The 26,422-nt window shown below is 33.2% G+C and overlaps 3 protein-coding genes across 5 annotated transcripts; 2 read left to right on the top strand and 1 right to left on the bottom strand.

The window, feature by feature from the left end:
• The first annotated feature begins 1,051 nt into the window (after positions 1-1,051).
• LOC143260561 (cholinesterase-like) lies at positions 1,052-10,593 on the top strand. The gene is made up of 10 exons (XM_076526581.1): positions 1,052-1,105; positions 2,749-3,030; positions 3,860-4,006; positions 4,747-4,900; positions 5,853-6,038; positions 6,804-7,003; positions 7,980-8,139; positions 8,857-9,156; positions 9,723-9,855; positions 10,247-10,593. The coding sequence occupies exons 1-10, from the start codon at positions 1,052-1,054 to the stop codon at positions 10,461-10,463; spliced, it is 1,833 nt and encodes a 610-aa protein (XP_076382696.1). The 3' UTR covers positions 10,464-10,593.
• A 2,573-nt stretch (positions 10,594-13,166) lies between these two features.
• LOC117221204 (juvenile hormone esterase) lies at positions 13,167-21,510 on the top strand. The gene is made up of 9 exons (XM_033471999.2): positions 13,167-13,373; positions 14,587-14,724; positions 15,912-16,065; positions 16,456-16,641; positions 18,589-18,788; positions 19,301-19,463; positions 19,980-20,279; positions 20,597-20,729; positions 21,154-21,510. The coding sequence occupies exons 1-9, from the start codon at positions 13,167-13,169 to the stop codon at positions 21,386-21,388; spliced, it is 1,716 nt and encodes a 571-aa protein (XP_033327890.2). The 3' UTR covers positions 21,389-21,510.
• A 972-nt stretch (positions 21,511-22,482) lies between these two features.
• Positions 22,483-25,537, bottom strand: LOC117221673 (SUZ RNA-binding domain-containing). Of its 3 annotated transcripts, none has more exons than XM_033472859.2 (4): positions 25,383-25,537; positions 24,686-24,756; positions 24,141-24,330; positions 22,483-24,078 (listed from the first exon to the last, which is right to left on the bottom strand). In XM_033472859.2, exons 1-4 carry the CDS (start codon positions 25,434-25,436, stop codon positions 23,887-23,889), a joined length of 507 nt encoding a protein of 168 aa, XP_033328750.1. In that variant the 5' UTR covers positions 25,437-25,537; the 3' UTR covers positions 22,483-23,886. The 3 variants fall into 3 exon arrangements, with proteins under 3 accessions (XP_033328750.1, XP_033328826.1, XP_033328911.1); XM_033472935.2 differs by lacking the exon at positions 25,383-25,537 and adding an exon at positions 25,103-25,355; XM_033473020.2 differs by lacking the exon at positions 24,686-24,756 and having other exon boundaries at positions 25,383-25,522.
• Between the last annotated feature and the right edge of the window lie 885 nt (positions 25,538-26,422).

Raw genomic sequence — 26,422 nt, forward strand, 5'->3', positions numbered from 1 at the left:
AAAAATGGACAATTTGAGAAGAGGAGATACGATTATTTTGGCCTTGCACCTCGTTTTTATAGTTGTTGACAATCGGCAATTATAACAACGAGTCACGAAGTTTGAATAACTGTATCTCTTCTTCTCAAATGACCCATTTTTGTCTACAAACTGAAGGACAATTGAGGAGAATTTACTGTAGTAAATTCCGTGTTTCGTGATTTATTCATATTTTTACGCTCGGTAAAAAAACTGAAATCATCCAAATAAGTAAATTCTCTCTGATTGACCCTCGGCTTGGAAACAAAAATGGACAATTTGGGAAGAGAAAGTATCATTATTCGAGCTTTGCGGCTCGTTTTAATAGTTGTTGACAATCAGTAACTATAAAAATGAGTCGCAAGTCGTATCTCTTCTTCCCAAGGTGTCCATTTTCGGGTACAAGCTGAGGGTCAATTAGGGAGAATTTACTGTACGCGCGACTCACCGATTTTGTTATTTGTATACTAAAATAACAAACGAATTATTAAAGTGATTCTCGCTAGACAAGTCGTAATTATTGCACCAACATACAAGTATTGTTTCACTTAAAGTGGTATTCTAGTGTGAACTCTTGAAAAAATCAATCTTTTTTCTTTTGCATATTCTTAAAGAATATAGTTTAAAAAATATAACCGTGGAACATTACATGCGGACTCCTAAAATTAACGAAGTTGAGGTTGTTTGAAAGACACGACGAGCTCAAAATCTAATTGACCAATAGACTCAAAATTTTGTAGTACATATTTAGTATTGTTTGGCAGAAAAGCAATTTCGGTATTTCAATATAAAATAAAACTCAATTTTTTCTATACAAGAAACGAACTTTAATCAGCCAAATATTTTCCATTCTATTCGATGACCTTTTGCCATCTTTCTGGTAACTTCATAATTCCACGCTCATAAAACTTTTGATCCTTATCAGTAAAAAAACTCAATCAAGTGCGATTTGAGGCTATCGTTATTATTGAAATTTTTACCATTTAAAAAATTTTGTAAACTTCAAAATAAATGATAATCTGATAGTGCAAGGATGGGGCTATATGGAGGATGCGACATCACTTCCCAACCAAGCTCCAATAATTTTGTACGTGTTGCTAAAGATGTGTGAGGCCTCGCATTATCGTGGTTTCAACCACGATTCCTTTGCGATTTGTCAATTCTGGCTAATTCACTTTGATTGCTTCCTCCAATTTCATAAGTTGTTGGCAGTAAACATCTGAGTTGATCGTTTTGTTGCTTGGAAGCAGCTCAAAATACACAACACCTTTATAGTCCCATCAAATTGACAGCATGATCTTTTTTTGATGCAATTCGGCTTTCGATATGGTTTGTGCTGGTTTATCACGCTTGGACCATGACTTTTTTCAATTAATGTTATTGTAAATAATCCATTTTTTATCACCAGCGATAATTCGTTTCAAAAAAGGGTCGATTGCATTACGTTTAAAATGCCTATCGCAAATACTAATTCGTTGTGTTAAGTGAATTTCTTTCAATTCATGCGGAAACCAAACATCGAGCTTTTTAACAAGTCCAAGACATCTTATGTGATATTTAATTGTCGTATGTGTTACATTTAACCTTTTTGCGACTTTATGACGATTCGATTCAATTATGATTTTGATTTGATCAAGTTCAGAAAATCGACCTTTAAGTGAAAAATCTTCAGAACAAAATTTTTTGAACCAATTTTGACACGTGCGCTCTGTTAACCATAAACTTCACATATCTCTTTGTGAGTCTGGGCCGCTTTTTTGCCTTTATGAAAATAAAAAAGTAAAATGTGTCGAAAATGTTCATTTTTGTATTCCATGTTAAAATTGACAGCGAACTATCAGTTGTAAACAAAACTACACGGAATTTGTTTCTATAGTAACTTAAACGTGTCAACTACCAAAGCTGAAACAAAAGAATGACAATGCAAAAATAACGTTATCTATTGGTGCAAACCAAAATTACTTTCTTGCCAACCTAATATATGTCTGACTATAGCCCCAACTATAGCTAACCGACAATTTTTAATATATTCTATCTTCTAGGCCTCCGAAATTTAACAAACCATGCAAACATCGATAATCGAATATCAAAGTGTCACCACTTTTTTAATTATCGATTTTTACTGTTTTGTTCTAGTACCTGCTGTAGCCAAATTTGTACTAATTAAGGAATTTTTTCGCATTTTTTTATTTCAGACAAGCAGAATGACCGGAATCATGGACACCGTGAGACGACATTTTTTAAAAGCGACTGTGTTCGAAAATCTGCAATGCCACTAATTTTAACTACCTTTGTACCAAAGATTTTTAAATATCGTTGAAATATGAACAAATAAACCTTGACAGATTGACTGCAAAAGGTATAATGGTTTCTTTATAAAATATACCGTAACGAAGTGACAAACGCACACACTTCGCAGTAAAATTCGCACATACCCTTAACATCAAAGTTGCCCTACTCTGCGCGATAGAACTATTGCACATTTACAATGTTTAATATAATGAAATACGCTGGTTATCTTCCATTGCATCGTAACTCTTTCTAACGCAGTCATCACGCCATAATATAAATGTAATGAATCATAGATACACTTGGCATTTTCTACTTCGTTCTGCAAACTCTATCGATCAAATTGGCAGGTTTTCACAAAACATCTGTGGTGTATCGCTGCCTGAATATAAAACAACGATGTCCCGAATAATGTGCTGAACGTCGTAATTATGGCATAAGCGTTGCAATTCTGCAGATTTTGTGATGCTGGGACTACTATTGACTTTTCTGGGACTGCTGTCGTCAGGGGAAACAGGGGCAACATCGCATTCATCTAAATACGGTATTGACGTTTACACTGCCGATGCGACCTATGGCCATGGTAGGTTGTCTAGCATAGTGCAAACGAAAAGTGGGCCCGTTCGAGGTGTTCAGAAAACAACGGTATGGCACTCGATACCGTACACGGGCTTCGTAGGGATCCCGTACGCAGAGCCACCTCTTGGATTACATAGATTCAAGGTAATACTGTCTACAGACCAACCTTGTTCGCTTGTCTCGAGAAGATTTAATTAATTTAACACTATTTATACTAACGGGGTTGAAAAACAGCTTTGAACATTTTAGTCTAGCACTACAGTAAATTCCACCTAATCGACCCTCAGCTTGAACATAAAAATGGACAATTTGGAAAGAACAGATATGATTATAGTTACTGATTGTTAACAACTATAAAAACGAGCCGCAAGACTCGAATAATCCTCTTCCCAAATTGTCCATTTTTGTTTCCAAGCTGAAAACCAATTAGGGAGAATTTACTGTACGCACTACGCACCGGTTTTGTCAAGATTATGTCAAGATTATTTTACAAAAAAAGTCAAAAGGAATCTCTTAAAATTTTCATTTAAAATTGCTTTTTGGATTTAATCACTTTTCCTGGATTAATTTTTTAACTTTTCTTAGAATAATTATGAAATTTACTTCATAAAAATAAGTATATAAGCTTTAAAATTGTTGTAATATGTTGTTCAAATCGTAGAAATATACAGGGGGGCTCAAAATTATTATTCTATATGAATACGCCTTTGTGTGTACATTCCCCCTCTTACTAGCTGCCCCACTGTCGCAACTAGTAGGAGGGGGAATGTAAGCACAGAGGTATCTTCTAATTGCGTGAGAACTGTACAATAATTTTCATTGTACATAGGTATCTTCACACTTATTGTAGGGATTATTACTTTTAGATTCTTATTTCAATAAATTCTTATTATACTTGGAAGCATTTAGAAACGAATAAATAAAATAAGTAATGAAAGATAATCGCATTGTAAACAGTTTTGTGCATTTACAGCCTCCAGTTCCAAAAAAACCATGGACAAATGTTCTTAACGCTATAAGAGTGGCCAATATGTGCCCACAAACAGATTTTTTCTTGAAAGATTACCTGGGTCACGAGGATTGTTTGTACCTTAACGTTTACACTCGTCAGGTGAATATTGTTCCTTTCTTTATTCGTGACATTTTTTCTAGTTCGGGAAGACTACTATTCCATAAAATATAACGTAAATAATTATGTTACTTTTAATTTAACTTCGATTAATCATTGAGAAGTTCGTCTCTATTGTATAGAGTACAGAAAATCGAATAAGGGTTATCGATCTGCATTTGTCACTTTTAAAATGTGCGACCCAATATATTAGTATACTACAATTTTTTGGACATTCCAAACGAAGAAGAAGAAATATATAAAACGTTATAACTAGACTGTCAGTTTTCGTGCTGTTGACTAAAACATGAATGCTTCATGAAAATGTGAGGTTTCATAAAAAATGTCGCTCGCAGTACTAAATTTAAATATCAAAATATCATTGATATGATAAATAAACTTTTGGCTTAACTTCAGTCTTCAGACATTGTTCCTGATTCTAACTAAACTGTTATAACTGCACTATTGTAACTAGACTGTAGATTTCACGCATTTATGGCATAAATAGGTTGGTAAAATTTGAAATAATAATAGGGAGATTAAACAAATGTAAGATTATGTATTTTATTAATGGCTCACTAAATCAGTAAACAAATAACGTTTTTATCTTGTTCTTGTTTGTTGCAATCTATGAAGAAAATTTGTATTCTGCATAAAGATCTGCAATCTAATTGTAACTTAGAATTTTGTAAAGTTTCCTTGAGTGACCGAAAGGACGAGTAAAATTTTCGTTCCATCTATCTAATACGCAGTTTGGAAATGGAACGAAATTGAGACCAGTCATGGTGTGGATATATGGTGGAGCATTCTTCAGTGGAACCAGCAATCCATCCTTCTACGGTCCCGATTTCTTCCTCGAGGAGGACGTTGTCATGGTCAGCTTTAATTACCGTCTCGGTGCACTAGGTAGGTTGCTATGTTTTCTGGGATTTTTTTGACACTGCAAATGCAATGAAAACTCGATTAATTGTTGGCAAAGTGGTGATAAATTACGATTGTCAAAATTTCTTTCGATCCCTTTGGTAAAGATAGTGTTACATTAAGATTGTAAAAGGTATCTTTTGTCTCCTTTGGTACAGATAGCGTAACATTAGAACGTAAAAAGGTGTTTCATTACCTCATCCATAAAAAGGGCGTTAATAGCTGTCCAACATATATATCCTATATATCCAATATATGAATATTCTATAATAGATATGACAATTCTTTAGACAATTCTTTACGTTTAATAAATTAATTATAGATTCAACAAAGTCTAGTTTCAAAATCAAATTCAGCAAATTTCCTTTCGGACATCATCGAGGGAAGTTAGTGCACAAATTTCGTTAACGATTAACAAAATAAAATAGTAATGCAAGAGATAAAATATCGCCAGTGAGCTTCAACGTCAACAGACATTTTGTGATCACCGCAGTAATTATTGTACTTATTATAAACAGCGTCACACTACGATAAATGCAAAGCGATCGGTAATATTGAGAATGAGTGGCACGAGACATATAGAACGTGAAGAATATGTCAGCTTTTCCCGTGATAATTTTTAGTACAAGTGGTAGAATGTCGACGAAAATTGGCGCACTAAAGACGTCTCGCTTCCCTTGAACATTGTTTAAACATTATTCGAACATGCCTCAATATCATAAAAACATGTACCGTTACATTTGGAAGAGTCTCCAGAATCATTCTACAAAAGAATCATTAGTACGACTCTTACGATCGAATCCAAAAAAAAAAATTCTGAACGTTTGAACATTTCACTTCTTTTTTTAAGCTAAATTTATGAAGCTAAAAACCTGATATATGAAACATCGATGTAGTATTACAAAGAAGATTGTATAACAGTAGCGTTTATTCTTAGGATTTTTGGCATTGAATCATCCTGAAGCTACAGGCAATGCAGCCCTGAAAGATCAGGTCCTGGCTCTGCAATGGGTGCAGGACAATATCGCTGCATTTGGCGGTAATCCTAATGAAGTAACTATCTTTGGCCAAAGCGCTGGTGCGGTTTCTATATCATACCACATGTTGTCGAAGAAATCACAAGGTTCGTTGTACTGAAATGCAGTATTCTCTTAGTAACTAAGAGTTAGTTAAGCTAAAACTTGGGGGCGCTGGAAGTTCAGAGGAGACACAATAATTTCGCCCTAATTAGCACTCAAATTGCGCACAAAGTGGACAATTTAAAAAGAGGAGATTCGAGCCTTGTGTCTCGTTTTTATAGTTGTTGACAATCGGTAACTATTATCGTATCTCCTCTTCCCAAATTGTCTATTTTTGTGCGTAATCTGAGCGCGAATTAAGGAGAAATTTCTGTATTGTATTTTTTGCAGAGGCTCGAACATAGGAAAAGATAGCGATTGAGAAGAGGTGGGACTAAATTTATTTTTTACCATTTATCGATAAAACTTTCACCATCGTGATCGTCTCGTTTTTTTTTATTAAAATTAGACCGATCACGATATAATTTAGTTAGTTGTCCATACTAATTTGCAAGATACAGGAACTGGATACATATTAACTTCGTTTTTTGGACCCAGGATATAAATACTAAGATTTGACTAGTGTTCAAAAAGAGTACTTTAAAAAATATGTTGAACAAACAGATACATAAAATTATAAATGATCTTAACCATACTCAGTTATGTCTTTATCAAAAAAAAAAAAAAATACGCCGTTCGAAAACTAGTTAGAATAGAATAGAATATCTTACAATTCATTAAATGTTTTTTCATATTGTTTTGTATTTAATCTATTCATTTTTGTCGTAAATGCAACAGAAATCATAGTCCAGTTATTTATTTCTTATTAGGACTCTTTAAGAAAGTAATCCTGCAGAGTGGTACAGCTTTGTGTCAGTGGGGATATCACACACCTGCCAAAGCACTCAAGAATGCTCAAACTCTCGGCAAACTGCTTGGCTACAAAGGGAACTCAACAAAAGAATTACTGCACTTCCTCCGTTCTGCTCCTGCAAGACGCACGATTGAGAAAGCTAACAAAGTTGACTTAGTAATGACATTTAATTGTTTACTTGTCTAGCTATATTTCAAGATAACATTGTTGCATAATGTTCACTCTCACACATACGTGCTTCATTCATAGAACTTACACTGAGTCAATAATAGAACTTAGACCAAAAAAATTGCAAATAACAAATGGATACAAATCTTTTCTGTCGAAAAGTACAATTAATCAAATGGCTTAATTTTTCCATATAGAGGCTATAAAGGAGAGAAAGAAACTAGAAAGAAAAACAGAATTTATGGAGATAAAGAATGACAGAATAGATAGGGGGTTCCTAACATTTAATACTAAAACTATTAAACCCCAAAAGTGAATAAGCTTGAATAAGCTTCTGACAGCCTAGGTCAAAGTAGGCCCGATAGTTATTTTTAACACTAAACCTACCAAATCAACAACTGACTAACGTACAGGGTGTCCCAATAATGTCTCGCAATCCGAAAATGGGGGTACCCTGAGGTCATTTGAAGCAACTTTTTCCTTAGCGAAAAAACTTTTTCCTTAGTGTTAAGAATAACGATCGGGTCCACTTTAATTTCTAGAGAAGATACCTCTGTGTTTACATTCCCCTCTGCTGCAGCTATCAGTCGCTAGCGACCGTCGTTGATCTTCATCATCGTTTTCAGCCAATAGCGACCGATAGTCTCGGCGGTGGAGCAACTAATAAGAGACGGGAGCCTTCATACAAAGGTACCTTCTCGTCGCGTGAATACTATATGTTGCTTCATAAGAATGACAACGTTGTATTTGTTTAAACTTTTTCTCATTTCTATTGTGATATTTGCAATAATTATGAACATTGCAATTATTTCATATAGAAGTATTTTTGTAGTCTCAACAATATCTAAATGAAAAATATTAAACCAGTAATTTTGACTAGCATGGTGGGTTTAGTGTTAAAAATTGAATACAAAATATGAAAAATTATGGAAAGTGAAAGTACGGTACGATTTAATTTTTGAAGGATGTATTGCCGTTCAGACCAACGATAGAAAACGTCAAAATCACCAAGGGGGACGCATTTTTGACGGAATGCCCTATAGAGATTTACGAATCTGGAAAGTTCACTGCGGTTCCTACATTATTGGGTTATAACCACGACGAGTTTCTATTTTTCTTAGACTGTAAGTACGAAATGCAGCGACTCTCAATTAACTATCACAGAATTCAGTGACCAGAATATTTTATCAAATATTTTTGATACTGTTATTACTAGACTGTGGATTTTATGCGCTTACAAGGAAAATGAGTACGTGAAATAAAATATAGCGATAACTTCAGAAGAATATAAGAATATAGCCACGTTGTATCTTAATAATGAAAATTATTGAAAGTAAAATGAATACTTCGATAGAAAACTGTTCTTTTTAATTAACTGTTCTTTAAAATTTTTATTTTACATGAAAATCTTTGCCTATCTCTTTCGCAATAATGCGTGTGATGACAATTGTTATAAGATGCAAAATGAATTTCGGAGATTTGTTTCTTTTCCATTTCTCCACAAAATAATAATTAAATAGGTAATTGTACTGAAGAAAGGGACTCTTCACTTATTTGAACACAGTGTTTTTCTATTGTTTTCTATAAAAGAAGTTTATCTAAACATCTTTTATAGACAATTTCTCGCAACATGTATAGGGAACAGTTGCGAGGATGATAATTTTGATAACATAATTCAAGGACATAAAAATCAGTAAAAAGTTTCTTTCTTAAGTAAGTACTATTAACAGAACTGTGAAACATAAATGACATGAAATAATATAAATCTCAATTAGAAATTAAACTATATTTCCATTAAATATTTCTTAAGTGTATGATCATGCAATTTTATCGTTTTACAGATTTTGTCGGAAACCCGAGCTACACACAAGTACCGAAGCGTATGTTCGAACTGGTAACCCAGTTTAGTGGAAACGTCGACCAGATTCTTGGAACTGCAGGAGGATTGTTGTTCAATTTCTTGCCCGACTTCCTACTTGAAGATGTTATAGATCTTGTAACTAACGCGCTATTTATTGCGCCAATCGATCTAACCCAAAGGTTCATAACGAAATCGAATGATGAACATCCTGTCTATTTTTATCGGCTCTCGTACCAATCGAAATACAGTGTGCATTCGTTGGTCGGCTCAACAATAAATGGTACGAAAAGAACTCCTCTTTTTCTTCATTTGCACAAGTCATTCGACGCCTGTAATGCTCCATCAATTTATCTAGCTCGAAAAGAACAGTAGAGATACAGTTCTTAATTTAATAATTTCGTTTGATTCAATTATTATAACGTACAGGGTAAACAAAATAACTTGATCGCTTCGAATATTTTACTCGTTGTTGACAATGTGAGAAATGTCAAGGTAAATCATTTTCTTATTTGAAGGGACAAACGTTACGATAAACAGAAAAATTCGTTTAAAATTAAGACGTGGTTTTCATCGTATTTTTACTCACCGTTTAGTAGTCTTTCGAACAACAAGGTCAAACATCATGACACAAAAATTCAAGGTGACCGTATCTCGTCACATTTTATGCTACTCGTGATACCAAACAACTTCCACTGAAATTGTCTCGGTACAACGATCAGATTACTAATAAAAGGTGACACAGTTAAATGTCCCATCCCGTATAAGATAATAGGAGTGAATCAAATTAATTCACGAATAAATTTTCTCCGAAATTGGGAATGCTTTGAGTGACCTTACTAATTACAGGAACTTCCCATTTGGACGATATTGGTTATATATTCAACGTACAAGCACTGAACGCTTCGACGAACCCGCAGGATCCTTTCAACGTGTTCCGAAAGAAGATGGTCAACGCTTGGGCGAATTTCGCTAAATACGAGTAAGACAAAACGATACGATTAACACCTAGAGCGTTCGATTACTTATTTAATTATTTTAACTATTTTCTTGAAATATATTTTGTTTTTGAACAACATTAGAACTACTGAACCAGTCAAAATGACTTCTCCATTGCGGTTTTAACAGTACTTGATATTGCGAAAATGTTTCTGTCAGAAATTTTTAGATAAACTTCTTCATTTCATCATATATTATAAAAGAAATCGTACAAAGCTTGAATAAATCCAATCTTACCATTGTTATAGAATAATATACGTCGGACGAGTTAGGGGCTCGGTTAGGAGTTATAATGTTAAATAAGTCAAGATTTGAGAAATATGTAATATAGAAACCAATAAACATGAAATTAATTCTTGTTTTCCTTCCCACAGCAACCCAACAATAAAGAACGCTTCACATGCTGGTCCAGTATTCGAAGCGACTTGGTTAGACAGCAGCAAGACAGGTGTACAATTGGATATTAACAAAGTAACTGTTCTGAAAGGTCGTTTGATTAATCCAGTGACTGTCCGTTACCAGCAAGGATACAGAGAAAGGCTTCCGCAAAATTCTGATTGCGGTCATTCGTTCTTTTCAGAACACCAATAGTATACCTATATAATTTTATATTCAATTGTTATTGTATACAATTAAGTATATATTATTTAATTTGTAATACATATGATACAATAAGTATGTATATTTAATACAATAAATATCCTTATGAAGTATACTTGAATCATAGAGAGAAATCGATTTTCTGTGGTGAAACGAATCTCGTGTTTCTGGGTTATTAGATAAAACATAACTTTTTCATAAAATCATTGCTTCAGACATATGGATTTCAATGAAAGCTAGTAGGACCTGATTACTAAAAGTATAGTGTTATTGGAGAGGTTGGCACCTTGCCAAGTGTTATTCGAGAGCTCTGCTTTAAATTTCGACTACAGAACAATCGAAGCAAATGTGCGTCATTTAATAGGTGATGACGACGATAATGATGTCGCAATAGATATACCCGTGACCTGGAAAAGGTTACCAATAAAATTAATATATAGCAATAGTAAAATTAATTAATTAATTAAATTTTTTAATAGAAGAAATAGTCCATTGATACGTATGCGCAGGAAAACATAATAATACGGTGAATCGATATGTTTCGATATTCTCGATAATGTATTTTTTTGAAGCCTAAATGACTTACATCATTTTCATAATTAGTACTATATTCTAGTTAATGAATTACAACATCAAAACATAATAAATTTTATTACGGAAATGTTTTCATTTATGTTACAAATTAGTCAAATACAGAACTTTTAGCCCTAGGATCCATGGATGCTAAAACATTCTACACACACATGTAACCATTGTTTTAGTAATATAAAAAGCTCTTTTTATCATAGTCGTCACAAAATTTTTTCAGGTTTGTCTACAAAACGAAGGAAAATCGTTGTGTACATAGTACGCAGTGGTACCATGTTTATCAAGTAGTAAACAGTTATTTAGTCTATTTAATCTATGCATATTCGGTAATGCGTACACAAATTTGTGAAGATTAATATAGTCTTAAATGTTCTCAAATTTAAAGCTTTCAAATTTTGTCTTAAATTATTGCATTCTGATTGACCAGCTCTTTTTCGTTAGCAAATGCTTTCGTATCGTTTCCTAACGATACATTTCTCTAACAATTTGCAATAATATGAAATGATAACAGCAATAAAACGGACATTCCTTCTTCGTATTAATTTCACGGCACAAAGAAGAATATATATAATTTTCTGCAAGGAGATTAATTGCATTTTCGGTCGAGTCATTTAAATTGGACGCGCGATGGACAACGATGACATAATAATTTAGACCATAATTTATTTCGGGGAGACCGAAATAAAATTTATTCAAGAAAAATAAATCGTGTATATTATTTATATTTAATACACAAGTATACATACAGACATATATCCAGAACTGTACTTGCACTGTAGCAGACTATGCACATTGACTATGTACACATTGTAAAACTCGTCCAAACCTACCTTAACAAAGAAAATTGTCTGTTTTATTAGGATCTGCAAACTCGAGCGCTTTACGAACATAGTAATAATGTTGAGGAAAGAAAAAAAGAACTGTTGCAACCGAATGCTATAATTTAAGCCAAAAACAAATTTTAAAGAGGTACGCAGTCATTAGAAAATCAAATAACAGAAACGCTAGAAATTAAAAAGTAAAAAATTTAAAAAACCGTAAAATTAATTAATACGCTGATAAAGAGCATTTTACGTCATATAATGTTATGGGATCATATTTAAATTTGCTCCAATGTCATGTCGAAATATCTCGTTGACCTTCAACATGTCTACCTTTCAAAATCTTACTTATTATTTGTATTGTTTTAAAGTTTAGATTTCGCTTCAATGCAACTTTAACTATTACGTTTAATTTCTACACCACGGGATATATTTTTTAAATAATCTACAATTACAGAAACTAAATCAATAAATTAAAGATAATCTTACCATTTCTAATTTCTTCATACTTTCGGTAATAGTTGCAAATGACTTCAAATAAATGTTAAATTTCTCCCTTTGTAAGAGTATAATTATCTTTAACGGTTGCACAATCCAATTCATTATCAATATACGTCTGCTATTTTTTTATTTAAGCATCATCAATTTTTGACGATAGGATAAAGTATTTATTGCAACGTACCTTCAGAAATACTGAAATAATAAATCGAAAACCCAACTGGCAGTTTTAACGTGACGAATCACTGATTTCACAAACATATTTAAGAATCATTGAGCTCCGTAGAAAATTATTCACTAACCTGCTACATTAGTTATACCTTCCATGTTCAACTGTAGAACCGTCACGCTTCGTACATTAAAGGAGTCATTTGCACACACACATTATCAGCAGCAATCATTCAAGTGAGTAGCTATACATATTATGCATATACAGGGTACAAGTAAAAATAAGACAAAAATGTTACGTAACAAAAAGTTCATAAATGCTTTGTTAAGAATCTATGACAAAAATACAATTGTCCAGGTCTAAATTACATTGTAACCTCTTCCTTTTTTTTCTCCGTATTACCGGCCGTTTATTGTGCAACGTACCACGTGTTGACGATGACAACCTAATAAAAAATATTAATGTTCGTTCTGCAAACAACATCGATCAATTTCCCGGCGAAATGATAATGTCTTAAACAGCTGTTTCGAACAATACGACAAGGTTCCCAACAATGTTGGAGCTATATAAACCAGATGTCCCAGATCGTGGCCTCATTAGGACCGCGGGTAAATTACTATGATTCGCGTAGCAGGGATTACGTTCCTTGCTTTGTGGTTGCTGCCACAGTGCTTGAGCGAAGAGTACACTCGAACAGATGTTGTCCAGACTACCAGCGGACCCGTCAGAGGTATCGTAAAAGAGACAGTATGGCACTCCATCAAATACAACGCTTTCTTGGGCATCCCTTATGCAGAACCACCGATTGGTAACCTGAGGTTCAAGGTAGAAATGATATATGAAACGTTCTTTGCTGTCAATCTACTTTACAACTTTAATTCGATTCTGTTCACCCAGTTGCTACATTTTTATTGATTCTGTTATCATATACGTAGAGATTCGTTAGAAACATTTAACGCAAAATCGACCTTGAGTATGATTTTCAATGTTAAATGTTTCTCCATTTGTCAAATGTATTTTTCCAATAAAAAAACAGGACTTCTACGAGCATAGAATTTCAATGTTACTAGAAAAATTTGAAGAAGTACTTTTTCTTACCATAAACATTAAAAAATCGTCTTTCATTTTTTCGGACAAGAACGAAACAACTTTCCGAACGATCCAATATGTATTAAGGATTATGAATGGACTGTGAATATTTATGAAACATTTATACGTCGAAATATGCAAAATGTATGCAAGATCAATGCAAAATGTATTCAGGACTATGTAATATACAGGGTAATTCACTAAAGCTGTTACAAAGCAATTTCTCCGTTATCGTTAACGATACTAAAAACTGCTAGAGGAACAGATTGTATAGCTCGAAGAATCACACGTTGCAGTGGAAATAATTTCTTTTCAAAGGACATATTTCTCGGCATTTCAAGGTCATCGATGTTTTTTTCGAACGACATTACATATTTCTATTATTATGATCAAGACGAATCCAATGACCTATAGTAACATGACCTTTACGTGGCCTTAAGCAGATCGAGCATCGACAGGTCCCATAAATTCACCACTTTCACGTAAACGTATACATTTGCATAAACATCCGCAATCTAATTATAAGGAGCAGAAAAATTGTTGAGCGTATTTCTTATAAGAGATACACATGTTTAAGGCATCATAAAGAAGAAAAATGTGATTAATTATTTTTCCAGCTAAATGGAAATTTCGAAAATATGAACTTTAGTCAACTAACTATAGAAATATTCATTAGAATACACTATTTTTCTTGTAGTGGAATCTCTTTCTTCATTACAACATGTATGGATTTCAAAAATATATCCAATTCGAACAATTTTCTAATCAGCGAAAGAATTCTTTTCCTGTAGTGTTTGCGAAATAACAAATAAGAGTGAGTACTTACATTTCTTGAATTTAAAATATACTTAACTTAAAAAAAGACTTAAGAAATGGTAACACAGAAATGAATCAAGAATAGAAGAAGTGTTAGATGAATAAAGAATGTTTTTTTTCCGTGAATGTTCAGCCCCCTGTTCCAAAGAAACCATGGACAGACGTTTACGATGCCGTAGAGGAGGGAGGTACCTGTCCTCAACTTGATTTCTTTAACGAGGGATACATAGGTGTCGAAGACTGCTTGTACTTGAACGTGTTAACGCCACAGGTAAGAATCGGGTGTCCCAATACAGGGTTGTCCCAAAATTATAGTACTTCCGAGAAATAAAAGGTTCATTAGGTCAGTTGTAATAACTTTTTCCTTAGCGCAAATACAATATACCGTTTTGTTTACGAATTATTGTCGATAAACAGTAACCAATAAAAAGCGAGATCAGCTGGCGCGAGGCGGCCGAACCAATGAGTGGAACTAAGCTTCGACTGTTGGCCCGGCCGTCTCGCGTCAGCCGAACTCTCTTCTCATTGGTCACTGTTTTTCGTTAATAACTCGTAAACAAAGCTGCGGATTGCATTTTCACTAAGGAAAAAGTTGCTTCAAATAATCTCAAGAGCCTCTCGTTTTTCGAGAGTACCATAATTTTAGGACGTCCTGTATATTAACATTTAGTTCATGACATTCTTCGAAACAATAATTTCCTTCAGAAAATTCTACATATTAATCTGTTCGTGCGCCGTCAAAAGAAATCAAATGTTAGAAAATGCATTGAGCTGACTTTTTAGTATTGTTTCATATTTTTTATTACCTTTTTTATAAACAATATAGTCACAGAACTAAAAAAAGAGGTCGCATTAACTCTGAAACTAATATTTCATAAAATGTGAATTACATCATCTTTTGGTTAGCCTTTATACTTCCTAATATTTTAACTCGATGCAAATTCGACATCATTTATTTCGCAAAAGTCACCATAATTATCGTAGAACTTTTGCTAGCAGAAACGTAACACGGCTAACTTAACGTAAGCAAAGTCTTTAAATATATTCACAAGAATCATCGTAATAGTTTTTTTCAACTTTTGCAAGCAGATACGTGATATAGAGGTAACATAACTTAAACAAAATCCTTAATTCAGTAAATTCTTCCTAATTGACGCTCAGATTGTATACAAAAATGGACAATTTTGAAAGTGAAGGAAGAGATTTGTATATTTGTCGGCTTGTTTTTATAGTTACCAATTGTCAACAATTATAATATCTATATAGACATATCCGCAAGTCTCAAATAATAGTATCTCCTCTTCTTAAATTGTGCATAATCTGAGCGTCAATTAGGGAGAATTTACAGTAGTATGAAGCGCTATGTTGCGTAACAAGAGACGTTGTTAGTTATACTTAAATGACAAGAAGTTATTCTTAAATTACGTGAAGTTATCATTGAAATCATATCATTCGAAGTTGGTTAATGGAAGCAACCCGAAACCAGTCATGTTCTGGATTTATGGCGGAGCATTTTTCTCGGGATACAGCAACATATCTTTCTACGGACCTGACTTCATGCTCGAACAGGACGTTGTCTTCGTCAGCATGAATTATCGTGTCGGTGCGCTAGGTATGTCAGTTCACTTTGGAAATTTATTTAGAAATGAAATCGTAATAATGGTAGCAGTCCTTGCGTCTTTAATTTTCGATATAAATAGAAAAATGATGAAGAAAGTTGGTGCCTTAAAGCCGTCTCTTTGAACATTGTTTAAATATTGTTTACACATGTGTGAATATTACAAAACCAAATACCGTCGTGTTTAGGAGAATCTACGGAATCATGCTACGTAAAAATAATTCGTACAACTCTTAACAGTCGAATTCGAAACAATTCTTAAAGTTGAAAATTTCACTTTTTTTTAAACTTTGCAAAGCTAAAATTCTGTGATAGAAAACTTTGACCTGGCTGACAGTTTTAGTGTTACAAAGAAGATTGTGTGACAATAGCGTTTATTCTTAGGATTTTTGGCAATGCGTCACCCCAATGCTCAAGGTAACGCCGGCATGAAGGATCAGCTCTTGGTTTTGAAATGGGTGCGGGACAATATCGCTGCGTTTGGCGGTGATCCTAATGAAGTGACTATGTTCGGTGAAAGTGCCGGCGGTGGTTCTGTAGGATTACACGTGTTGTCGGAAAAATCTAAGGGTACGTAGCGAAATTATCAATAGACTGCGGATCTTTATGCAAGATAAAAATTGGTTATCTCCATTGCTCGATGCAGTAATTCATTTCTTCTTTCCGTAATTTTAATAGATTGTAAATATCGCATCTCTAATCTTGAATTTTTCTCATGTCTCTTCTGTTCTATGTTTCATCTGTTCATTTTTCTCATAAGTACATAAAATCCGCATTTCACTTATCGATTTCTTATGTTGACGCATTTCTTATGTTGCATGCCACGTCTATAAAACATTGTGCAAAACCATATACAGTGGCCCGCAAAAGTACACTTTTTAAAACGCAATAACTTTTTCAAAACTGAACTAAATGACTTGAATTTTTGTTAAATGATAGGGAGACTAATCTACTAGACGATGTCTAAAATGCTTTTTTTTTAATTTAAATTTTTTTTTAAATTAGCTATTACTTGGAATGAAAAGAAAAAATTAAAAACCCTCGTTTCTTAACTTTTTTATCTGGGCCTATAACGAAAATTTAAAAAATGCCTTTTGTAGATCTCGGTAACTTATATGCATGCTAAAAATTTGATCGAAATCGGTTAACCCAGAGACGAGCTACAGGCGTTGAAGGATTTTAAAAACTGCAGATTTCTTACAGTTTTTCTTACAGGTCAAAATCGTGATAAAACTGCGATTTTTGCGATCTTTAATTTGTTGTAACTCATAACAACGTAAACATAAGTTACCGAGATTAGATAAAAACATTTTTTAAATTTTCGTTATGAGGTCAGATAAAAAAGTTAAAAATTGTGGGTTCTTAATTTTTTCTTTTCATTCCAAGTATTAGCAAAATTAAAAAAAAAGCATTTCAGTCATCGTCTAGTAGACTAGTCCCTCTATCATCTAAAAAATATTCAAGTCATTCAGTTCAATTTTAAAATAGTTATCGCATTTGAAAAGGTGTACGAACACTTTCGTGGAACACTATAAATCTACGCTATATTAGAGAATTTCTTCCTTTTGTACGTAGACTGTGTATCATAGTTTGCTATGGCATTCACTTACGGCATCATCAAAGCTAAATAAAATTTGTCGACAAGTATTCCTAGTTTCTATTGGTCACAACAAAACTATAATTTTATAAAACAATCTTTATGAAATAGGCGAACTGAACAGTATGGGAAGAGAATTATGAACGAAATAATTAAAGTTGAACTTGCAATATTAATAATAATGGTGAAGGTGGGCTATTGTTCGTTCGTATAAAATACCGCAAAAAATAAATTTCAAGTTAAATAAAGTGAATGCGAATAATATATTTTAAAGAATAAAAATTATTCGCTGAAAAAAATTTCTAAAATATTAAGAAGAAAGCATTGCGTTGTGTTTAATTATGTAAAATGTAATATGAATTTGATTCAAAGAAAATACTTAAATAAGAACAATAGAACGACATAAATATTATTAATTATAATATAAATAAAAAAACATTTATTACGTAAATAGAAGAACATTAACAACAGAAGACCACTAAAGCTAATAACAAACATATATAAATATTCGCATTATTCTCAACAGACTTGAAAATGAGTAAGAATGCTTTAAACAAAAAACAATTAAAAAACAGCATTAATATACATTCGAAGGAGTGATTGTTCAATCAAATCAAAGTGATTGTTCAATATTGTACATGCTGTAAAGGTGTAATTGAAGGTATATATGTGTTCAGTCTTTACAGAAGAACGCTGCATACTTATAGTTTTATGACTTAAAATATATATTTTCATTTCTGTTTGTTTTGCTATTATAATTTTTATAGCTACAAGCTACAATTTATCAATAAATAACTTCTCGTGGTGTTCGTAGTAGCACTATACACACAGGGAAAGTACAAATTATTTATCAAAAGATAAATTATCACGTAATACATATGTAATAACTAGGCGTGTACGTATTGGTTTATTTGACTCAGGACTCTTCAAACGAGTGATCCAACAAAGCGGAACACCATTATGCCAGTGGGCATTCCATTCACCCGATAAGGCATTTGAAAACGGTCGCAACCTTGCCAGCAGACTTGGTTACGAAGGATCAACCGCGGAAGGTATAGTGAATTTCCTTCGCGGTGTGGACGCAGAAGAGATGACCATGAAGACTTTCCTAGTGGACTTCGTAAATATAACACATTCTTCAATTTATCATAAATACTTATACATAGGGTGCCAAAACATGTTCGAATCAAGTGAAATGAGGTCATTTGAAGACACTTTTTCCTTTAAAAAAATATTCTCCGCAGCTCTGTTAACGAGTTATTAACGAAAATCATCACACAACTACTAAATTTACAAACTTTTATTTACTTTCTATTAACCGTTTACGCTCAAAGTTATTTTAATTCCGAAACCAACAAGATTATTCTGACCTACAGTATTTGTACCTTTAACCCTTGGCGGTCATATTAAGATTATACCGCAAAGGGTTAATAATTGTTTTCCTTTTGTGTACATAATATTGAATGAATTTGCTCGTGCAACATTTCCGCTCTGAACAATTTATTAAACATAGTCAAATTGAATGATATAAAAATTATGTTGAGAAATGATGTAGCGATTTGCAGTAGCACCTCAGAGTCGCCATTCGAGTGTGCAAAGGGATAAGCTGTACTTACTATAAATATTTTCCAGGGTTTCTTGCCATTCCGGCCAACGGTAGAGAATGCTGACCTTGCGCCCGATGGCAGTTCATTCTTGACTCAGTGCCCCATACAGAAATATAAGTCTGGAAACTTCAGTAAAGTGCCTTTACTTTTGGGTCACAATAAGAACGAGGCTCTCTTCTTCTTGGACTGTGAGTACGAAAACCGAGGTCACGGACTCACAACGACGACGATATATCCGTTCTGAATATTTTTCAACTGTATCGTTGCCTGAAATTAGTGTTAGGATACATTCACGTTGCTTTGTTATTAACAAAAATGTAGCATAGAATTTACAAAAATCTATCATGCCGGTCAACATTACCGGCTTCACATATTTACCAGTTTACGGAGTCTCCTTCCTAAGATATGATTGAATATATTTTTTTTAATTGTAGTATTACGTTCTAATAGAAATAACGAAAAGTTTAAACAACTTCGGTTTTGTAATTTTTATGAAGCAACACAGGTTAGTCGCTTTTAGTCCTCGGTAGTATTTAGCGATAAAAACGACGACCGGGTCCACTTTGACCCGCCATAAGCTTGTTCAAGCTGTATTACTGTCTGAGACGAGTATTAGACAGGATATATGTTTATTTATAAGTAACAGTAATATCAAAAGATGTTAATATAATCTTAAAAACTATATTGTTTGTATCATTGCGTAGATATGGTTGGAAGTGGAAACCATCAGGAAGCAATAGCGAATCTGGTACAGACCTCAATGGGTATCAGTGGAATCGTAGACGATATGTTGGGTGCCTTTACTGGAGTAGTGTTCAACATGCTCCCTGATCCTTTGATTCAGCTTGTTCTTAATATATTCACCAGCCTCATGTTCACGGCTCCCATCGATTTGACGCAGCAACTGATAGCAAAGTCGAACGAAAACAATCCTATTTATTATTACATGCTCTCTTACGAGTCACAATGGAACGTGCACAATTTGGTAGGCGACACGCTAAATGGTACGACCGCTTGCAAAATTATTGTTTGTTTACTTGGCACTGTTATATAATTATTACTTATAGGAAAATGTAAAATTTATTTGTTATACGTTAATACTTGCTTCACAATTGGTACAATTAGTACATTAATCATTTTTGTTGAACGTAACATTCACTATCGCAACTGCAAGAAACGATCGCGAGAATAGAAGTCCTACATTTCCCCTCCATATTTTCGAAGGGAGGGGAAATGTAGGATGACAGAAGTGAATAAAATCGATAAGGAATAAATTTTCGTTTCTATCAAGACCGTTTCCCAACGACATGATTGATTTCAGGAACCTCTCACGTCGATGACATCGCATACTTGTTCAACATGCAAAAAATTAAGGCGCCGACAGACCTTAATCATCCCTTCAACGTGTTCCGGAAGAAGATGGTCACCTTATGGACAAACTTCGCTAAATACGGGTGAGCATACAAAAATCAAAATAGTGGAACACAATTCACTTTTAACCATACTTAACATACGATAATATCTGTGTTTAAAAATCGATTGAAAAAGGTACACACGCACTGATCGTCAAAGTTAAAAAGTTAAACAAATATTAAAACAAATGCTTGCTTGTTCCAGAAATAATGAAATTAAAATAAACCACTATGCATTTTGCATTATAACCGAAAAAAAAACTTTGAATTTCTCAGCTGAACAAAGATTTACCTTTAACATTGTCCTTTAATTGTGTTAGATCGAATGAAAAATTCGTTTCATTTCGTGTCACAAGTTCAAACAAATATTGTTTCTACTCCCTATTATTTATTAATCTGCCAACGAACTTGCCAATCGATCCAATATATTTATTTTCAAATTGATTGAAAAACGTCTATCTTCCAGAAATCCGACACCAAAGAATGAAAGCGACCCTGTCACGTTCGACGTGATTTGGGTGGACAGCACTGCAACCGGTGCACAGCTAGAAATCAACGAAGCTGCTTTCATGAGAAAACGCACAGCAAATACAATAACTCAATCATATGCAAACGGTCTTAGTAACAGGCTCCCCGAACTCACTGGGTGCAAGCCGATTCCGGATGCAGCATCCTCGAGCCTCTTCGACAAGCTCTTCTAATCAACATAACGTAACATATTCTTTGTATATTTAAATTATTGTTTGACATAGGAAGAATTATATAAATGTTTCAAGTAATAAGAATTGTTTATATTATGTAATAAATATTCATGGCAATGAAACCAATCTGAAGTATACATCGTTCATCCTGCACGTAAACTAATTTTCTCATCCATAGTTTTGTAAACATTAGACGGGGATTTGTAGCCTTCGTTAACTATTATTTTCAAGCAGTATATCTTTAGAATAGGATCCGGCCTAACGCAAAGTAAATATTGTGCCGCTGTCCAATTTGTGACATAAAAACTATGCGATTTTCCGTTGACTTGAAAAAGAAGAATAGTTCTTTAGATAAATAAAGGGTCTTAAAGCGATGGTGAATGACCAAATGTTAACACTAAGCCTATCGTACTGGTCAAAATGTCCAAAAGTTATTAAAATTATAAAGATCCTTCCGTAGAAAATGACTGAATAAATTTTTGAATACAAATATATATTATTTAGTAATCGGTAGATTTAATGTTAACTGCGGAAAGGAAATTGATTGAAGCAGTGCTGTTTCGATCAGATGTGCAGTAGACTGAGCCGAGTTTTGTAATGGTCAGGCGACAGTAGATTGGGTCGAATTCTGTGAGAATCAGACAGAAGTAGATTGAATTGCGTAGTGCAATGCTCAAACAGTAGTAGATTAGATCAGATAAGTGCAATAGTCAGGCAGTAGTAGATTGGATTGTGTATTGTAATTATGAAATAGAAGTAAATTAGGTCGAGTACCGCAATAATCAAAAGGTAGTAGACTTAGTCAAGTACTGTAATGATCAAACCGAAGTAGATTGGGTCGGATGCCGTAATAGTCAGACATTAGTATATTGAATCAGCAGGCGAAGACAGTTTTTGAATGTAAAAATGGCCAAATTGTTAGCCAACTAATATATTGGATTGTCTTATAAGTCATACACCACCTGAATTCTTTAAATAATTTCTATGCAATTTAGTTGATAGTGATTTAAATTACGTGTAATCAAAAATCATTCGAGAGATCAAGAGAATATCAAAACTCCGTTTTCAACATTTTTGGGAAAATATAAAACAAATTGTAGGTTTCAATATTTATTGGCCCGTAACTCATTTTGCGGAAAAATTACAAAAATCCCTAAAGTGCGAACAAGTATCACACTGTTTCACTTTCTCGATTGATCAAACATAATGTCAAATTTAACCTCTTCACAATTATATGGTTAAACAGTCAAAATTATAATTACGTAATATTAGATAGAGTACAAATTCAGTTTCCATGTAACATAAATCAGGAAGGGAAAGATTTAAACTGTTTTGAACCTTCAATACAATGCTTCAGACTTTAGAACTTAAAATATTTGACAATTTTTTAAAAGCATCATTCTCACTATAAAGTTCTTTCAATGAAAAATACTTTTGTCATTGCACATAGAGTGATCACGACAAGAGTATTCCCATGTCATATAAAACGCTTTATTATATATTAGGGTGGTAAAAAAATTCTCTTCTTCTATCTCTATAAGTTCTTATTACATTCAGGACAACATGATCTTCTCCAGTGGGTTACAGAATAATGAAATCTTGTTTGTTGACGTGAACCATCAGTAGACCATCGCTTGATACTTACATCTAATAATGTAATTTACGGGCTAAACATTAAAACATTTTGGTAATACCACACAAACTGATACATCAGAAGTGATGTTATTCTTAATTTTGTAAAAATATTAAATACATGTAAAATATGTTACCGATAAAAACCGTTTTAATAAAATTGTACTGTTTGAGCACAATAACATTGACAACAGTAAATGTCATCCATTGTTATCCTGAATGCATTAGGAAAATTTTTGATCAATCAATTCATGCCGTATAATAATTAGAAAATGAAACATTATATTTACAAAAGTGAAATTACTTTCTATAATCATTTTTCTGTTTTAAAAACATAGAAAAGTTAAATGAATATGATAACGGATCAATCATTGAAATACATAACAATAAGAGACGTCTTTTATTGTTCAATTTGTTTCAAAGACTTGAATAGCAGATACAAGTGCAGAAAATAAAATAGTTTCTCACTTCATATCATATTGTAAGTCAAATATTTCATTTTAACATGTTCCCTATACGACGATTGTAGATTTCAATTTTGTTATTCAAAATTGTTTAAAATATGACAAACATCAACAAAACATAGTATTATATAGGTAAGAAATATTACCATTTCTATAGTAACTCATCTTTGCCGATTTATTAGTCTTGATCCTTTTGTAGTTATGGTCTATGTAATGCAGTGCCCAGAGGGCATAGCTTTTATCATGCTCCTTTCAAAATGACTGGAGCATAATGCTTGCATTTGGGCAGAAACAGCATGCTGTTGTCTGCCATCAGCCTCATAGCCGCCTCTCTTCCTCATGCCAACAAGAAGGAAGAAGAGGAAAAAGATAGGTGGAAAAAGTTGATCTCTGGAAGACGCGCTACCTGCGTACATTAAACCCTCGCGTTCCATCTGGTCCAATAGGCAGACGAAGAATGTTACTTGGTAGGCCACTACCACTAGCAGTTATTGTCTTTGGTTGTATTCTATTTATTTCTTGTTCTAATTTCTCTTCTGGACTTTTTTCTTCGCCTAGAATTCTTTTTCTTGCTTCTGCATACTCTTGCTCCCTCTAAAAACATATTTTATTATATAGTATTTTCTTTCTGTGGCTCTTATGTTTACTATCTTTACCTGTTTCAAAGTTTTTATAGGATGTTTTGGTTTGTCTCCATTTACTAATGGACCATCTCCGCTACCTTGAGAATCTCTTGTTGGTCTTTTTAATATTTTTACTGTTGGTTTTGGTGGTACATACTGAGATCTCATACCATCTTCACCCAATATTATCATTCTTGTGTTTGTACTTTGATTGGTTTTAAAGCTAAAATATTGTAATTATAAAATCACAAAACTAGAATATACCACAACAGTAATAGCAAGTATAATGAATAAACTATTACACATCAAGGTTTATTTCAGTTATGCATTTACAAAGTATTGAATTAAGCATTCTTTTTATATAGCTGTTCATAAATTGTAATTGTTAGCGTCTTAACTTCTATTGTAATATAAATTTGTTCAGTAATCAAAAGTTCTATAAAGTACCTTTCAATTATAAAGTTTTGAAATCAGTTTTCATTTTAAGAACTTTATGTGTACAATTTATTAAGATGTCATGAATCATACTCGTTTAGAAGTTTTACAAACCATTATAATGTCCACCTTCTTGAACCTACCTAGAAGATTCTATTTCTTCTAATGCTTCTACCGCATTTAACTGGAGGGCATCCAACTTTTTGTCGAGAGCCTGAAATCGATTCTAGTTCTAATATTGCATTATCTCGATTTAATTCTATACCATATTGCACATTTCCAATCGTAATTTTTCTTTCTTTCTTAAATTTATTTAATCTGAAGATTGTTCTTTTTTAAAACCATTATAGTATTACTTCCTAATAACGCAGTAGTTATAGTACTATTAATGCATATTTAAAAAGATTAAAATGACTATAATAAAAACTTTTGTAACAGAATCAAACAATCGCAATAATATTTTCAGTTAAAACATACAGTACAAATATTTAAAAATCAATTGTACTCTTTGGTTGCAATAGAAACGTAACCTTATGGAAAGCAATGTATTTTCTTATTACCACTACAACCAACAGCCACATGGATTGCTACCTATGTAATATAAGAATGCAAGAATGTACTTAGACATAAACATCTAAAAATTTAGAAATAATTGTAATAGAAATAATTCACTGTTATATGATCTTGTTCTTGTTCACTTCTTATATTACTTAATAAACTTAATGCCAACAAAAATGAGCACTTTACGAACATCCTCTCCCATACAGGTTAACAGAATTATTGGTCTACTAATTCAATTTGAAACAATGCTGTCTTCGTTATATAAAAAATAAAACTTACTCCAGATTCCTCAATTTCCTCCCAACTTTCAAGAACATCGTCCATGGTTGACATTTCGGGATTTCTGTATTAACTTCTACTTTTTAGGGACTGCAAGAAACTTACTAATACAGCCTTGACATAAACTACTAAGAACGTAAAAGACCAGCATATACATACACGAACAAATTGATTGTAGCAGAGCCGCACAAGCCTAGCGCTGCGAACGGACCATTGAATAGCACGACACAAGAAAAACTTCATATTTTAGGATTTGAGATACAAAGTTGGAAAGTGAGCATTCAAAAAGTTTGGATTTTATTGGTAATTAATTTTTTTGTCATTGGCTGAAGTGGTAATATCAACGGATAGTATCGTATAACATGTGGAATTTAAGAAAACAAGGAAACGGGCAAAATACTCCCTTTGCCTTGCTTGCCTCTGAGCCATTCATGGAGTCCATTGGAGTCGTTGCACACAACTTTCTACCTTCGTACAGAACAGATGTTTTATACAGGGTATCCTAAATATGTTCTAAATTATAAGTATGTAATGTTGGGTCTTCAATTATTCAAGTGCATTCGACTATGATTCATGATTCGATCCAACGATTAATTGAATGGCTTGAATCTATATTCAGGAGAACCGCTCGCTTGAAGATTGATTGTAAATTGATCCAATCCAAGTCAAACAATCTAAAGTAAGACAGAGTGAAAATCGAACATTCGACAAATTGAAAATCTTAGGTGAATCACCCTTTCTATAGCTGACATAAATTTACAAAACGTACGTTTTAAATTTTCATTATACCTTTAGATGAATAATTTGTGAAAAACAGTGTTTACAATTTTCCTTACAATCTCTGCGAATTAAACAAATTTTAAAAAACGATTATTCTACGTGCCATGCAGTAAGCGAATCCTCCTTTTTGAACAAACTCAAATTGTTTAGTGCATCTTTAATAAAGTTATTATATATTATAAGATACATATGTGTGAAATAGCTTTCGCTTAATTTATGGTAAAGTCAGTGGTTCAGTATAACCCATGGAATCAGGAAAT

Source organism: Megalopta genalis, chromosome 1 (assembly GCF_051020955.1).
Source record: "Megalopta genalis isolate 19385.01 chromosome 1, iyMegGena1_principal, whole genome shotgun sequence".
Lineage (NCBI taxonomy): Eukaryota > Metazoa > Arthropoda > Insecta > Hymenoptera > Halictidae > Megalopta > Megalopta genalis.

What these genes read in the sequence shown, in the direction of transcription:
- LOC143260561 (XM_076526581.1), top strand. Translation starts at nt 1,052, where the DNA reads ATGGGGCTATATGGAGGATGCGACATCACTTCCCAACCAAGCTCCAAT. An exon ending in TTACCGTCTCGGTGCACTAG is followed by an intron (nt 4,901 to 5,852) that starts GTAGGTTGCTAT and finishes GTTTATTCTTAG; the next exon opens with GATTTTTGGCATTGAATCAT. An exon ending in GTTGTCGAAGAAATCACAAG is followed by an intron (nt 6,039 to 6,803) that starts GTTCGTTGTACT and finishes ATTTCTTATTAG; the next exon opens with GACTCTTTAAGAAAGTAATC.
- LOC117221204 (XM_033471999.2), top strand. Translation starts at nt 13,167, where the DNA reads ATGATTCGCGTAGCAGGGATTACGTTCCTTGCTTTGTGGTTGCTGCCA. An exon ending in TGAACGTGTTAACGCCACAG is followed by an intron (nt 14,725 to 15,911) that starts GTAAGAATCGGG and finishes TATCATTCGAAG; the next exon opens with TTGGTTAATGGAAGCAACCC. An exon ending in ACAAACTTCGCTAAATACGG is followed by an intron (nt 20,730 to 21,153) that starts GTGAGCATACAA and finishes TCTATCTTCCAG; the next exon opens with AAATCCGACACCAAAGAATG.
- LOC117221673 (XM_033472859.2), bottom strand. Translation starts at nt 25,436, where the DNA reads ATGTCAACCATGGACGATGTTCTTGAAAGTTGGGAGGAAATTGAGGAA. An exon ending in AGGAAATTGAGGAATCTGGA is followed by an intron (nt 24,757 to 25,382) that starts GTAAGTTTTATT and finishes AATCGATTTCAG; the next exon opens with GCTCTCGACAAAAAGTTGGA. An exon ending in CTATAAAAACTTTGAAACAG is followed by an intron (nt 24,079 to 24,140) that starts GTAAAGATAGTA and finishes ATATGTTTTTAG; the next exon opens with AGGGAGCAAGAGTATGCAGA.